The 15,747-nt window shown below is 33.5% G+C and overlaps 1 protein-coding gene across 8 annotated transcripts in view; it reads right to left on the bottom strand.

The window, feature by feature from the left end:
* The window catches only part of SPOCK3 (sparc/osteonectin, cwcv and kazal-like domains proteoglycan (testican) 3), a 488,523-nt gene that overhangs the window by 132,416 nt on the left and 340,360 nt on the right, over positions 1 to 15,747 (bottom strand). For all 8 annotated transcript variants that reach the window (XM_011959650.1, XM_011959651.1, XM_011959652.1 and 5 more), the window contains one exon: positions 7,167 to 7,281. In XM_011959650.1, coding sequence (XP_011815040.1) covers positions 7,167 to 7,281 — 115 coding nt within the window. The remainder of the gene's footprint in view (positions 1 to 7,166; positions 7,282 to 15,747) is intronic.

Below are 15,747 nucleotides of genomic sequence, written 5' to 3'. Positions count from 1 at the left end.
TAATATTTGACTTTGCACTATTATCTGTGGGCATATAATTGTTATTTATTTCCTTCCTTATAATAAGCTTGAATGGCATGTGGTTTCTATGTTAGAATTAAAATGTGTAAAGCACACTTAAGGTAAGGTCAGCATGATATAAGTTAAAGTGTAGAGATAGTCTGAAAAACAATATCACTCCCTCCAGGGTAACTTAATGTGCTTTTTCAAGAAATGTACTCATCTTAACATACAGATCTCAGGAAAAGAGTTCACCAATATCAACATCTTAATATATCTCAACATATCCATTTTAAACCAAGAAATGCTCAGTTTCCGATTTCATCTTCTGGCCAAACCACACTGTACCGTGGTGCTGACGGGGCTTTCATCAATTCTGATTTGTCGGGACCCAGTTCAAACTTGTTAAATATTTTGACTATGACCACTGCTTTTAAGTGAGTGCTTATATTGCATTTTGTAAATAGTTATCTTAAAAGAACATGCCATATTATGTATTGGAAAGGAGTTAAACAAAGAATAAGTATAAATGTCCTTTAGTGCTACAAGAATTAATACAGACCTATTTTTCACTTTTACGTCTGATAACATATAACCACATAAATTCAAAATTCAAAATTTCTAAGTAAAATTAGTAGGGAAATTAAAATTTAGTCCAACATTAGTTTCATAGATAATGCAAAATATTTGTGTAAAATATGAAATTTATTATTTCACACAAAAATAGTCTTCAGAGAAGACATTGAAAACTGTCCCCTTTCAGCTTATGTTCTGTTTTCGGACACATTAATTTAATCCAAGAACATATTTCAAAAAATCCAAACAAGTAAAACTTTATTTTTATTATAAATCATTATGCAACACTTGCCAATAAACTTACTTAATTTTATTTATCCATGGATCCAATTAAACAAAATTACAGAAATAACTTATGATTTATGAATACACTATATTAGTTATGGAGAAGCATGCATGTTGCAAGAGTATATTAATACACTGATGTTAATCTGTTTCTCATTGAAAATTAATTCCCTAATTCAGAGGATATAAAAAAATTCCATCATACAAAATTAAATGTTGAAACTAAATTATTCACCACTTGGAAAAAGGCATACATTAATTCTTTTTTTTTTTTTTTTTTTGAGGCAGAGTCTCGCTCTGTCGCCTGGGCTGGAGTGCAGTGGCGCAGTCTCGGCTCACTGCAAGCTCTGCCTCCCGGGTTCACGCCATTCTCCTGCCTCAGCCTCCCGAGTAGCTGGGACTACAGGCGCCCGCCACCTTGCCCGGCTAGTTTTTGTATTTTTAGTAGAGACGAGGTTTCACCGTGTTAGCCAGGATGGTCTCGATCTCCTGACCTCGTGATCCGCCCGTCTCAGCCTCCCAAAGTGCTGGGATTACAGGCTTGAGCCACCGCGCCTGGCCCATTAATTCTTAATCAATAATACTTTTTCCTTAAATCAGTTAATTTATAATCATAGCACAATAATGAAATAAACTTTGTTTCTTGATAGAGTTCCATAGCATTCAGAGCACTGAAATGAATAATGGAACAAATAGCTGTGTCAGATTATAGAATAACTCAGTCCCATACCTTGTCATACTGTAAATAAAAACTATCAGACTTTGCAGTTTAATACGGAAGGAAAACTAAAGTTTATAAACCAATACTCATTGTCCCCACATCCATCTACAAGTAATACAATCAGTCTCAGATGAAGTATCTTTTGTTAAATAAACAGCATCTTTTTGTTTGTTGTGGTTGTTGAATGCTCTCTGACCCCACGCCAAAATTTCATGGGTACCAATGATCTCTGATATAAGAAGGACTCATTACAAATCCTTCTCAAAAGTGTGTCTGGTGTGGGTCCCAAGAAAGAATAAAAGCAAGCACAAGATTTTTGTACTTTACTGCTGGATCCATTGTACTTAGAAATGCATGGCTTACCTCAAAGGCCAAGGTTTGAAAAAAATGTCTTTAAGTAACTCGTGACAACAGCATATGAATCATTACAAACTACTTTCTTTTAACAGTGCCTAGTTTGCATTTTAATACACACATTCTGATAGAAATTGTCAAAAATCAAGTGATAAAGAATTTAAGAAAGTTTAAATAATGTCACAAAATTATAACTGCCAAAACATAAAAGAACGGAAGTACAGTCATTAACAAATGTGTCCAGATGGTAGTGCGCTATTATCTTTCCTGATGACTTTGATCACCTAGAAAAACTTTTTAATTACAAAATAACATAATGTCCATTTAAGCTAATAATTATATCAAGAAGCAGTATATAACTACATATATCTCTACATATCCCTCTCTATCTGTAAATATGTGTTGCAATGGCCAGTAGCTATAGAAGAATGTGAAAGACTTGTCAAAGAAAATGACCAATAATAATTTTCAGGTTAAAGAATTTTTTTACTGATGAGTTGTTTCAAGATCTTAATGTAGGGACATTTTGCAAAATATGCAAATACATACTATTAACTATAGAAAAAATTAAATATCTTCAACTTTTGTCACTCAATATGATGTTAAAAGTACCACAAATAAAATTACAAATGGCATTTAATATATGAAAAAATCATGCAATTTACTAGGATTCAACAGCATTTTACAGGTATAATCTGTTGAAATGAAATATAAATGCAAAGATGGTTAAATTTGAGGAAATATATCCATAAATCCCACTGATTCATATATTTTATATTTTACAGATGAAGAAATGAGACTCATAAACTGAATTATATAGCTAAGAACCACACAGCAGTGAAGGACTGGAATTCTAAAATTTATACCCTTAATGAATAAATTAGGCTACTCCACAGGATAACAATGCATAAACCAGAAAGAAATTCCATAAACTGGTTAAACACACACACATACACATGTGCACATGCACATACACACTTAGGATTAAAGTCTAGTATATAGGATAACAGAGTTTTATGAACAAGGCAAAAAGAGAAATTTTATAAGTTACATGATTCTCAGCTTCCAATAAAAGAAACCTCTAGTTGTATTTTTTAAAATGCAGATGAGGATTAGTAGGAATTATGAACCAAGGGCCCAGAAAAATAAGCTAGTCCTTTTGGTTAGCATTCTATAAATCACCCAGATGACTAAATTCAGAATTATCTTAGAGGGATTCTTTTTCCTTGTCCATCATATCCAATTGGATTTAAAGCCTTGTGAATTTCATCTCAGCAATATTACCCCAATTCAATTTCTCCTGTTATTTCTTCATCTACTATCCTCGTTGGGACTTGGTTCCCTTATTTCTAAAATAACCACCCACCCCAACTTCAAACAAACAAGCAAAAATTGTCTCAGTAACATAATAAGTTTCTCTAAGATTTACTAGAAACTGTTAACTCTTTTCAAGTAAAACTTAGAAAACCAGTTTTGGAAATGTTAACTCTTTGCTCAAGAACATAAACATTTTCATATGTCTGACTGAGATAAATTAATTCCAAAGCATTCATGTCTGTCAATGACCGATTTGCACTGTATCCTCCTTGAAAGTACTCTGTATCCTAGAGCAAAGGGATGGTTTTCTTGAAGGTGCCCAAGGCCTTTAGGGCTCCGTGCTCCTTTTTTACTTGCCTTCACTTTTACCCAGCTTCACCTGTTACTTTTTAAAATAGGTTATTTTCCTTCTCTATTCAGGCTTCACTGAAACTCAACAATTCAAACTATCAAGATGCATAAAGAGTATGTATTTAGATGCATGTTAGGGTTAAAATATTCACACTGATATAACTTGAAATGAATTAAATTTTAAGAGTTTAGATATATAAAACCATAAAACCCATAATCATAAGAAAAGTAGTTTGAACTTTGGAATACCCAAATTTGAGACAAACAGAAAATGTCAATTAAAATGATCTTTTGATTCTAACCAGTGAAATTAATAACCAAATGGAGCACTTTAGACATGCCATATGTCTAAAGTTTACCGTGCTTATGTACCACTGCTGTGTAGACAACTTAAGATTTGTCTAGGGTAGATAAATCCTACTGAAAAATAAATGCTTTCTACAATATTTTTCAATGTTATTTTTCAGTGAACTTTTGTTTTGCATGTCCTTTCTAATTCTTAGGATTGCATTATACACACACACAAACACACACACACACACACACACACACATAAAATCTGTGAAAGATGGTCTATTCATAGACCATGCTCACAATTATGAATCTCATATATTCCTAGCCATAAAAATATTAGAGGCCTCTAAAAAATCAGCTGAAATATCAATATTCTTTGAATGAATTTGACCTACTTTACAAATAATACTTTTTTATTTGCAATTGAAAAACAAATTAACAAAAAATGATGGAAGAAAAGGAGGGAATCCATTAAAGGACTCCAAAGCACTGGCCTTTGTAATACTAAATATATGAGTTAGAAAAGGAGAAAAATGTATAGTTACATTACTAATTGAAGAGTGTATGCTTATCTATTTATGTAAAGCCAGAATCTAGGGTTTAAATCATGGAATGTATGTGTTTTTATTTATTTAAAATACTTGAATGTATGTATTTGGACCAATTTATGCACATTTGTTAATAAGTACATTAGAGAAATAGAGGAAAACTTTATTCATACTTTATGAAGAAAACCTACATTTATTAGTTTTAATGCATTTCAGGTAGAATTAAAGATTCTGATCTTAACATAGGAAAACATATTATGGTGCCAATTTGACCTCAAATATAGGAAGTCAGAAAGATTTAAGAAATATCTCATGGCTGGTAGTTTATTCCTCATGTTTTCTAGAACAGAGATGATGTTAAATAGAATTTCCTGCACTGTACAGTCTACCTAAGGCATGCTTCTAATGTAAATGACAGTTGAAAGATTAGAAATGATACTAAACTCGGTTTCATATTTCCCCTGTCTCTCAGCCTTTGGCACTGTGTAGAAATGACACGCAAAATTGACTCTGTTTTTCCATAGCAGGTAGCAAAATCCTGTACTTGCGTTGCCCTGACAATTTGTCAGAGCATTAGTTTAAATTCTTCTTGCCTCTCTTTCTACGCACAATTGAACACAAATGATCCTTATCCCTTGATGATATGACTTTTAAAAGTTTGCCTCTTGATATATTAATATACACACTATACAGAAAATTTGAGTAATGTGAAAAATAATTATTGCTTATTCACAAGAGATCCTCTTTTCAGATGTACTACCTTCCATCTTTATGCACATAGAGTTCCTTTTGCAGCTTGTGGTTGATTATCATAAATTAATACTACATCAAAAATATCTTTTCATTCAAAAATAAGTCGAAATGCAGGAAACCTCACTGAAGTAAAATCTCGTTGAAAGGCTGTGATACGTTAGAGGTATACACTTACTATGACCACATTTCAAATGTTGTTCTTAATAGCCTTCAGTGAAAACATTGGCTCATGGACAGTGAACCTGGTAGGGCTTGTTTCCCACCTGAAGTGATTTTCAAAGATAAATATGGTCAATTGTGTCTTCAATTTAATTGTGAAAATGTACTCCGTCAGGAGTGGGAATGAGGAAGGCACAAACATCAAAGAATTTCAGTTAAAAGAAAACCACAATTAGCTTTTGGATTATCTGGGAGCTAATTAGTATATTCAAGTTGGTACTGAAAGTCTTTATTTGGGCCATGTTGAAAACAGTGGATTGGAGGAGACGAGGGCTGAGGACTACAGAAGGACCCATACTGGGTGGTCAAACTTAGACCGGGGCGAGTCAGCAAGGTTGAAGCTTAAAGAACAGGGCTCCTGGGCAACATACATGGTGTAGTGTATACTGCTCGGGTGACGGGTGCACCAGGATCTCACAAACTACCACTAAAGAACTTACTCATGCAGCCAAATACTACCTGTACCCCAATAACTTATGGAAAAAAAAGAACAGGGTTCCTGGAAGGCAGCGTGGCATCTCTCTTCTACCAACTGGTGTCATTCTTCACATGATCTAATGATTGAACACTAATTTACCATTAATTTTCAAATCAACTAATTTATTTTTGAATAATAAAATTAACTAGTCTCTCTTAAAGGCAATGCTATAACATGTAGTTTTATTTTGTTTTTTCATCTTAAATATTACTTAATGAGTTAAGACCAATACAAGTGGCACAACTGAGGTTTGGAAGCTATATCTGTAATAAAATATTTATATGATATTGTAATATGGAATAACAAGTATATCATGCTTAACAAAATACATAAGTTTATATTAAAGAAATTTCATACTAAATACATTTTTACTATTTGAAAATCCATTCTTCACATTTTTAAGAAAAAAGGGCAAAAATTACTTATCCACATTAAAAAGGGCACCCAATAATAATTATTAAGAGAGTTCAATAGTAATAAATTGTATGATAACTGTTGAAGACAGTACTCTAATGCTCTAAAATATTTTTTGACTTAAAGATGTATCTATTCTCCACACTTCCTTCTTTATCTAGAGGTGCTAAGGACTAGAGCTAGCAGCCATGGAGACTTTTTAAAAAGGAATAAACAATATTTCAAATATAATAATGACACCATGTACACTATAATAAATAATCTTAAGAAAAGTCAGGTTATATATTATAGTACATATCTAGTTAAATGCATTTTATTTTTATTAGATAGTAAACTAAAGAAAACAATGAATAAAGACTTCATCTGGTCAAAAAAAAGTTTAACTTATAAAATTATTACACAGGAAATTATGAAACACCAACTGTATGCATGGGGCAGACATATTTATTTAAAATGGTTAGTATTAATTGAGCAGTTGCAGATCTGATCAAACAACTTAATTACTTACTACTTTATCAATAATCAGTTTGCTGCTCTAAAAGAAAAATATAGATCTAAAACACATGTTTTAGACACAACTATTTACAGAATGCATTGGTTTAGATTTCTTCTATATGACGAGCACATAGGAAAGAAGTGTCTAATTATTACTATCAAAATAAATAGAAATCTATGGAAAGTCATTCTTTGCTATAATAGTTGAGGCTAACAGGAAAATATCGTCAATAAAAATATAAATGATATTAGACATTTGTATAAAACAAACTTCATTGTGTATTTAATGACAACATTTATTGCAAAACATTTTAGTAGAGAGGGATGAATGTAAAATTATAAATATATTTTTGTCACTTACCTCTCTTAACATTTCTGCTTGTACTGGTGGGCTTATCTGAAGGACATGGACAATGTCCTTCACATTTGACTGAGATCTGTTTTCCTAAGACACATGCCTGATATTCTAGTTTGCACTGTATAAAAAGAGAAAAAAAAAAGTAATTCAAATGCTTTAGTTATATCAGTAGAAACTCAAGAAATTTTTAGAAAGAAAGGTAATTTTTATGCATATAATTTGGAGATTTTTCCACGAGGTAATACATCTCCAATACTAAAGTGCAGTTTTACATACTTATGTAGTGTACCACTGCTCCATAAAGAAGGCAGAAATGCAGTTGCCTTGAGTATCATTTTAGTGAACAATCACTGAGAAATATAGTAGTTTTAAAAGTCCTTCTTAGTTTGCCAGATCTATTACCTGACATGAATAGAAAATTTTAGAATCAAATGGAGAGAGGCATTACATAGAGTTTGACAGTACATCTCTTGAGCTTCTTAAATGTAATCTCGGTTTTGGTTACTTAAGTAAGCATGTCTTCTCTTACTTATTGAACTCTAAGTTTTGGCTACAGAGACTCTATGCATCAGTCTTTAGCCAGTGGCTTACACAGCATCAAATGGCCCATCTTATATCACCCTAGGCAAAGAATTATAAAATATATATTTGTAAATTGATGTGTTCGTCAAATAATTCTATAGTTTCTTGTGGTTTCCCACAATCATAGCACTATAGCTCAAACACACATTCATACACATAGAGAACAAACATATATATTTACATACAAAATAAACCAAATATTTATGTAGCCTTTATATACATATATATTTCACTTGTATTTTTGGTGTGATGCATATATATTTCACTTGTATTTTTGGTGTGATGATGTGCTTAGTGTCTCTCTACTCCTTGTGTGCAAATAGTTTTTAGACTGAACTTCCCATAGGTCTTACATTGGAATTAATGTGCATTTGTAATAAGATATTGTCACCTAAGAATGTTTCTGCAAGCTCCAGACTTTATATCACTTGTTTTACAAAAAACAGTATAGCATGCCTCTCTTCTCTCCTGTGGTGCTTGTATGACCACAGGATTGAAAACAATTAAGACGGTGATGACAGTGCATTTCTGATTCCACCACACATGTAATGGAAAAGGATAAATAAGTGGTCTAGAAGAGAGGAATGCCTGAATCTAAATTTTCTGCATATCATCTTCTAAAAGTGACATTTAGGGCTAGTTGCTCAACTGTTTTTAGCCTCAATTTTCCCATTAAAAAATCTGGGGTAATGATACCTAATTTCCAGAGTTTTAAGAACCAAACAGCCAGTTTTTCCCCATGCAGTGGCTATCATGAACCAGGCTCTCGGTAAATGCTAGTAAAAGCTGAATACTCTTAAACAATTAAAAATATTATGACATATGAGATTTTCATTTGTTTGCTAACTTCTTAGTTTAGTTTTAGTTGTGTTTGGCTTGATTTTTTTTTTGTAAACATTACTCCTGGTATAATTTTAAGCCTAAGTATCTTTCATTTATTTCTAAGACAATATTTTATAACTGCATATTTGACATGATTAAAAATTATACTCCCAGTTATGTGGTCAGTTTTAGAATAAGTGTGAGGTGTTGCTGAGAAGAATTCATATTCTGTTGATTTGGGATGGAGAGTTCTATAGATAGATGTCTATTAGGTCTGCTTGGTCCAGAGCTGAGTTCAAGTCCTGAATATCCTTATGAATTTTCTGTCTTGTTGATCTGTCTAAGATTGACAGTGGGGTGATAAAGTCTCCTGCTATTATTGTGTGGGAGTCTAAGTCTCTTTGTAGGTCTCTAAGAACTTGTTTTAGGAATCTGGGTGCTCCTGTATTGGGTGCATATATATTTAGGATAGTAACTCTTCTTGTTGTGTTGATCTTTTTACCATTATGTAACGCCCTTCTTTGTCTTTTTTGATTTCTGTTGATTTAAAATCTGTTTTACCAGAAATTAGGATTGCAACCCCTTCATTTTTTTTTTTTTTTTTTTTTTGCTTTCCATTTGCTTTGTAAATCTTCCTCTATCCCTTTATTTTGAGCCTATGTGTGCTCCATCTTTTAAGAGTCAATAATTATCTTCCTACTCTAAAAGAAATAGATCTTGCTAACTAAAGTAATATGACTTCTTTAGTGGTTACTGCCATAATTTACTCAGAGAAAATGATTCTAAAATTAAATAGGGTAGACTTTCTGGCTCCAATCGACAAATGCACCAGTGACTAGTTTAATTCAGCTTCAGCTGATATCAAGAAGCACTGAATGCACCCAATAGCTAATCAGATTACTCATGTCTCTACAATATTTTTATTTTTTCTTGTCAAGTAACTCCTTAATGGACAGTTGAAATTCTTAACTAGCCTTGTGACAAATGATTAAAAATTATTAAGGACTTTGAACATGTTTATAGTAACATATTGATCCTTTCAAGAGAACAAAACACTTTCAATGGTATCATTATTTTTCATTATTCAATGCTTCAAAAATTGAAAAAAAATGATTTTGTCAGTAAAATCACAGTGCATTTTTAAATGTAATTAAAAAGTCCAACATCTAATCAAAAGTAGACATAAATAGTTCAGAAATTATGAATGTTTTAATGAAAGCCAAATGAATTATATGAAAGTTTGGAACTTCAAATTTAATATTCTGCACTGTAACTTCTGTTAATTTAATATTTCAGAACACTGACCTGGCTCATATAATAATTCTGATTCATGACATAATTTAAGAAAAGTTCAGGAGCAACTGTTAGTGGTATATGAGCAGACAAAGCCAAAAGTCCATATTAATTTTAACAAATATTAAATTTTACCATTTGAATATACGTTTATCTCCCTTCATAGATGTATTATACCACACTCATTTACCCTTTTTTTTTTTTTTTTTTTTTGAGACGGAGTCTTGCTCTGTCGCCCGAGCTGGAGTGCAGTGGCCGGATCTCAGCTCACTGCAAGCTCCGCCTCCCAGGTTTACGCCATTCTCCTGCCTCAGCCTCCCGAGTAGCTGGGACTACAGGCGCCCGCCACCTCGCCCGGCTAGTTTTTTGTATTTTTAGTAGAGACGGGGTTTTACCGTATTAGCCAGGATGGTCTCGATCTCCTGACCTCGTGATCCGCCCGTCTCGGCCTCCCAAAGTGCTGGGATTACAGGCTTGAGCCACCGCGCCCGGCCTCATTTACACTTTAAACGTAGTTTATTTAGCAATGATTTTTTTAAGTATAAAGAACATAAAAGCCTGGCAAACATTTGAATGAAAAACAAACATACAACAACTATTAGTTTATTAATAACAGGAATCACATTTTCTGCCCAGAAGTTGATGAGTCATTATTTACATCGTTAGGCACTAGGAAAATAACTTACAAGAGAATTACATAATCTTTATAAAAATTTGGTTAATTCTTCATAAAAATATGTTTCACCTTTTAGCTTTCTTCGTCAAAATTACAATTTAAACATTTCAAAGCTGTCTTTATGATTTTCAGGAAATGATAACACTATAGCTTTGCAAAAGTTTCTTCATATGTGAAATGACTTCAGAATGATTCTACTCAACAACTTTTTTCTATGCATTTCTATGAAGAATAACCGAATCAGATGTATAGCAAATATGCCCTTTGTATATAATCATATGATTTTAGCTACTTTTTTATCAGAAAGCTACTTAGTTGTACTCACTTACGAATTAATTTTGGAAAAAAATTCCATGGAGTATCTTACTCAAAGAATATTAGGACATTAAAAATGCTACTTTGAAATATTTTTTAGCTATACCCACTGATTGAATTCTAATTAGAATGTTCAATTTACTTAATTATCACAAAGCTGAAATATTTATAAAGGTATATGTGAACTAAAATATCACATAAAGGCCAAGCTCATTAGTCTATAATTACCAAAAAATGCAAATAATGCAGTGACAGACATGATTATTGCATTCCTGATTATCTAAGACCCCGAGTATTGAGATCACTTAAGTTATGAGTTCTTGTGAAAAGCAAACCTGCAGATGATTTTGACACTAGTCATGGAAAGTTGTTTTATAGTCATTTATTTAATAAGAAGACTGAAGAAGAAAATATGATCATATTATTGGAGAAAAATGCAGCATATAGAAAAGATCCCAACTTCAGGGTCAGCAAACACTGAGACAGGCTGTTGTTACCAGTTTTCAGGCTGATGAAATCATCATGGCCCTGATATATGGCTTAGAGCAGAGGTTTTCAGCTGCGGATAATTTCGCTCCCCCCTTCTTGGGGACATTTGAGACATTTTTGTTTGTCACAACTGGAGGCAGAAGGGAGAGTGAGTGTTTCTGGCATCTACTAGTTAGCAGCCAGGAACGCTGCTAAACATCTTACAATGCACAGAACAGCCCCCACTGCCAGAATAGAGATTTATCTGGCCTCAAATGTCAACAGTGCCTAGATTGAGAAGCCTTGATTAGGCATTAGTCTACTGTAATGCAATGAAACGGTTAATTCAATTCTCAAACTCTCTTACATATTTCCCTTAAGAATTAGGAATTTTTTCTCGGGCATTCACTAAAGTAATCCATATAAAATAACAATTCTACAAACCAACTGCCAATAACAATTCTACAAACCAACTTAATTATCTAGAGAAACCAGGAAATACAAATCAGCTAAAACAAGAAAATATACAGTTGACAATGGCCTACTTTTGTTAAGGCACCACTATATGTCAAACACTGTGTTAAGCAGTTTAGATGTATTATTCTTTTGATCATAAAAATAAGATAGACATTTTTACAACACATTTTTCAAATGAAGTTTAGAGAGCTTATGCAACTGATAAAAAAATATATGGCTGAAATGGTATTCAAGCACTATTTTATAGTTCTAATGTAGAACAAGTACATAATCCGCAGAGAAATAGCAGCAATGTTATTTTTCTTCTGGTAGCGATACAGGTTTTCATTCAAGTGAAAAAAAATCAGAAAATACGGAATGTCATGAATCACTTTTTTATTCCCCATTTTAATCTATCTTGGATGGACTAATGTATTATATTTTTAATGCCTTAAATAGCCAATATCAAAGCCATGCTTTGAACTCCCATAAACAGCATTCCTCATAGTCAGCTGCAGCCAACCCTTTCCCGAGAAAACACCGTTCACTAAGGTTCTTCTGATCCCTATTGAATGGTGTTTCCCATTCAAACATAACCACAAGAGGAAAGGAAGACTCCAGCCTTAAATCCATTTGTTCATTCAATCAGGATATATCATTTACACAGAAATGCCTTAATTGCAGCATACGTACACACACAGGAAGTTAACCCCAGTAACAGCGTTAAAAACCCTCTGCACCACAGTGGACACTACACTATTGTTCTCTCTGTGAAACACTCTACATTTCATCATGAAATAACACCCTGCTTCACTGGAGGAGCATTTCCTTTTCTCACCAGAAACTTGATTTCAAAAAACTTCTTTTTATATTACAAAATGTTATATTAATAATATATCATACTGGCCTCACCGCAGGAAAAGAAATTCTTGTACCACAGAGCAGGTGAGAGTCATTTCCTGCTTTCTTAATTCAATCAGAGGCAAGAGAGGCAAGCCCCTCGCAAGGACAACACTAGAGATGTGAGCATAGGTGCTCCCAGGCAAACTGAAAATGAGAAATGGACCCACAGAGTCCTGAGAATATTAAAATTCTTAATTCAAGCAGTCTCTAAGGCTCACAGATATGCAAGTTAATTTTTCATTATACCTTATGCTTCAAACTTTAGGCATTCAAGAGAGCATCTAGAAAGTGGGCATTGTAAAGGAGTAGTTGAATTTAAGCTAACTAAGCTAAGATGAGGGAAGTAAGGACACTACAACCCAGGCTAGTAAGTGCGTAATCCTTGTCATGTAGTCACGGACAAGTTAAAATATTGCTCCAGTTGGTAACCAGATTAACCGACCAAGGAGAACTGCCAGGAAAAAAGTAACAAAACTATACCTAACCCTTAACGTGCTAAACACATTCTCTCATATGTACTATATCCTTTGGACCAGTATATCTCTAATTTTCCAAACAGGAATTATTAGTACGAATATTTTATTTTTCTCCCAAAGCTAAACACATCTCAAAATACTCTGCAAAAATTTCGCATTTGACACAAAGCTCACAATAGCCTGTAGTGGCATATCAGAAAATGCCAAAAAGAAAACAACTGGACACGTGGATGATCCTAAACTTCAAAATGTGGTAATAAATTTTAAAAATGGAAAGATCAAAAGGCTAGTAGGTTTATCTTAAAATAATTTGATTTTATTTGTTTAATTAAACTTTGTCATTCAAATCAAAATTCTTGTTTAAATTATTATGGATTCATGTTGCTTTCAATTAAAATAGCTTCAAGTAAAATAAAACCTATAAAAATATGTTGTTTAATGATTTGTGTGATACATATGATTAATACAATAATATTTACTTACTCTTACCTTTTTAATTATTTATCTTAGTATATAATACGAGCTTTGTCAAATAACAACTAATAGGATTTTTCAAAGAGATACAAGTGTTGTTAAAAATAATAAAAAATAAGATGAGAATAGAAGGTCATGAGGATAGCATTTCAGAAGAAATTAATTTTACAGATATAAATGAGAGTCAAATTTTTAAAAGAATGGGAGTAAGCAACAAGGGATGCACTGTAAAAAAAAAAAAAAATGTAAGGATCAGAAAGATTCAGGGCAGAAGGTTAAATTTAGCTAACAAGAGAAAAGACTTTGAACACTTCAAAGCAGTAGATGATTTCAATGGTTACCCAAACATAAAAATACTGACGTGTGATAGCTTGTACATATATTTCAATATCTATGTGGTTTACATAACTTAATTGTTATATTAACTGCTTTAAAATACATAAAACCTGAAGAAATTCCTTGCTTATTATGATTAAGAAATACCAAGGGATTATTTTAAAACACGTACTATTTTTATAACCAAGATACATGTTAAATGATCAATGGTCCCCAAGCCGTTTTATGCACTGGTAGCAATAGTACATTTTGGGATTTCTAAATGTAAAAGATGGGCAAGAGCTGGTGAATTTAGCTTTGACACAGTTATACGAACACATAAAACGTTGTGTTTCCTCTGTGTAAAGTCTCCCCTTGAGTAAATCTGAGGGATTAACCTAAAAAGCCATGATTTCCTGAGCCTTAAAATGCCCTCGGTTGACTCACTTCAAGAAAATTTGTACATCTGACACCAGGGCCCAGAACACACATTTGGGAAGGAGAAGTCCTGGCAATGGTGGCATAGTGAAGAGGAAGGAACTGTTAATCAGAGCGGTTAAAACATTAAGAGTAAGTTTCTATAGGAAAAGTGAGTATAAAAAGGAAGAATCACGAGGTTAACATGAAACAGAGAGTGGAAACAAACTAGTTAACCATTCAAAGGTTAAAAATACATTAACTAGTTAACCATTCAAAGGTTAAAAATACATTAAATAATTGTAAAAAACAATAACGATCTTTCTAAGATTCACATGCACAAAAACACACCTGGAACCATTTCTATAGGCACCTTGTGTATTTATATTGTTAAGAAACACAAAATACACTCAACATGAGATTACACTGATCTCTCCAATTCCATTTGTCAAGAGGAACACACTCTGGGTTATCAATCTCAGGGGAGAACCCTACACACTTCTGTCTATTGCATCTTAACATGGGAGTCACCAAGAGAAACTGTCACAAGGCAGCCCTGGAAGAAACAATGCTTTACTCACTTGGGGAAGAGACAGAGCAAGATGGGCTTCAATGTGTTCGTGCCCTGCCCCCACCCATGGCTAATGGACCCTCCAGCAGCTGACACAAGGCAACTGATGCGGACCCATTTCCTGCTGCAGTAGAGGGACCCATCCTTTCTTACATGGAATCTGAAATCCTGAAAGCTTTGGGCCTGCCTGGGGGCCACACAGGTGCATGCTTAAGCAGAACAAAGGAATGCTTATTACATTTGAAACAGGAAGAGATACTCCCACACAAGGTGCTAATACAAGCTCAGGCTGTGTGGCCTTCCTATCTCTCAGTAAGGAAGTGTTCCAGGCTCATGGCCCATCTTTATGTGGATGATTGGGGGTCAAAAGACAGCACATGAGATTACCTTCCCCAATGCCAATCCAACATATCAGCATTCTTTGCCGCTTGCCTTTTTCCATGTTTGTAAATATTTTCTCCATGAATGAGAAACTTACATTTAGTTATACGTTCAACCAATTTTCTTAAATGTCCAATAGCATCAATCTTACATTCTTGCTGCCTTCTTCTGTAGTATAAAAATTCTAGGAACGTTTCCAACTACATGGCCCATGTTCTTAAATACAGGTAGGTTTACCATCAGGACTATATTAGAGAGCTCAACCCCTCCCCCCTTCACCAGTCGGGGGTCCCTCTGATTTACTTTGAGTCAGGGAGAGCAGGGGAAAAGATTAACTTTTTTTTCCCCTGTAGCTCCATCAATTACTAAGATTACTAAAATCTCACTATGTGCTCATGAGATATGACAGTTTGTAAAAATTGCTTTATATATCTT

The sequence above is a fragment of the Colobus angolensis genome, unplaced genomic scaffold, assembly GCF_000951035.1.
Source record: "Colobus angolensis palliatus isolate OR3802 unplaced genomic scaffold, Cang.pa_1.0 Scaffold5, whole genome shotgun sequence".
Lineage (NCBI taxonomy): Eukaryota > Metazoa > Chordata > Mammalia > Primates > Cercopithecidae > Colobus > Colobus angolensis.
The sequence above is the reverse complement of the archived record's forward strand: the minus strand, read 5'-3'. Positions and strand labels throughout refer to the sequence as shown.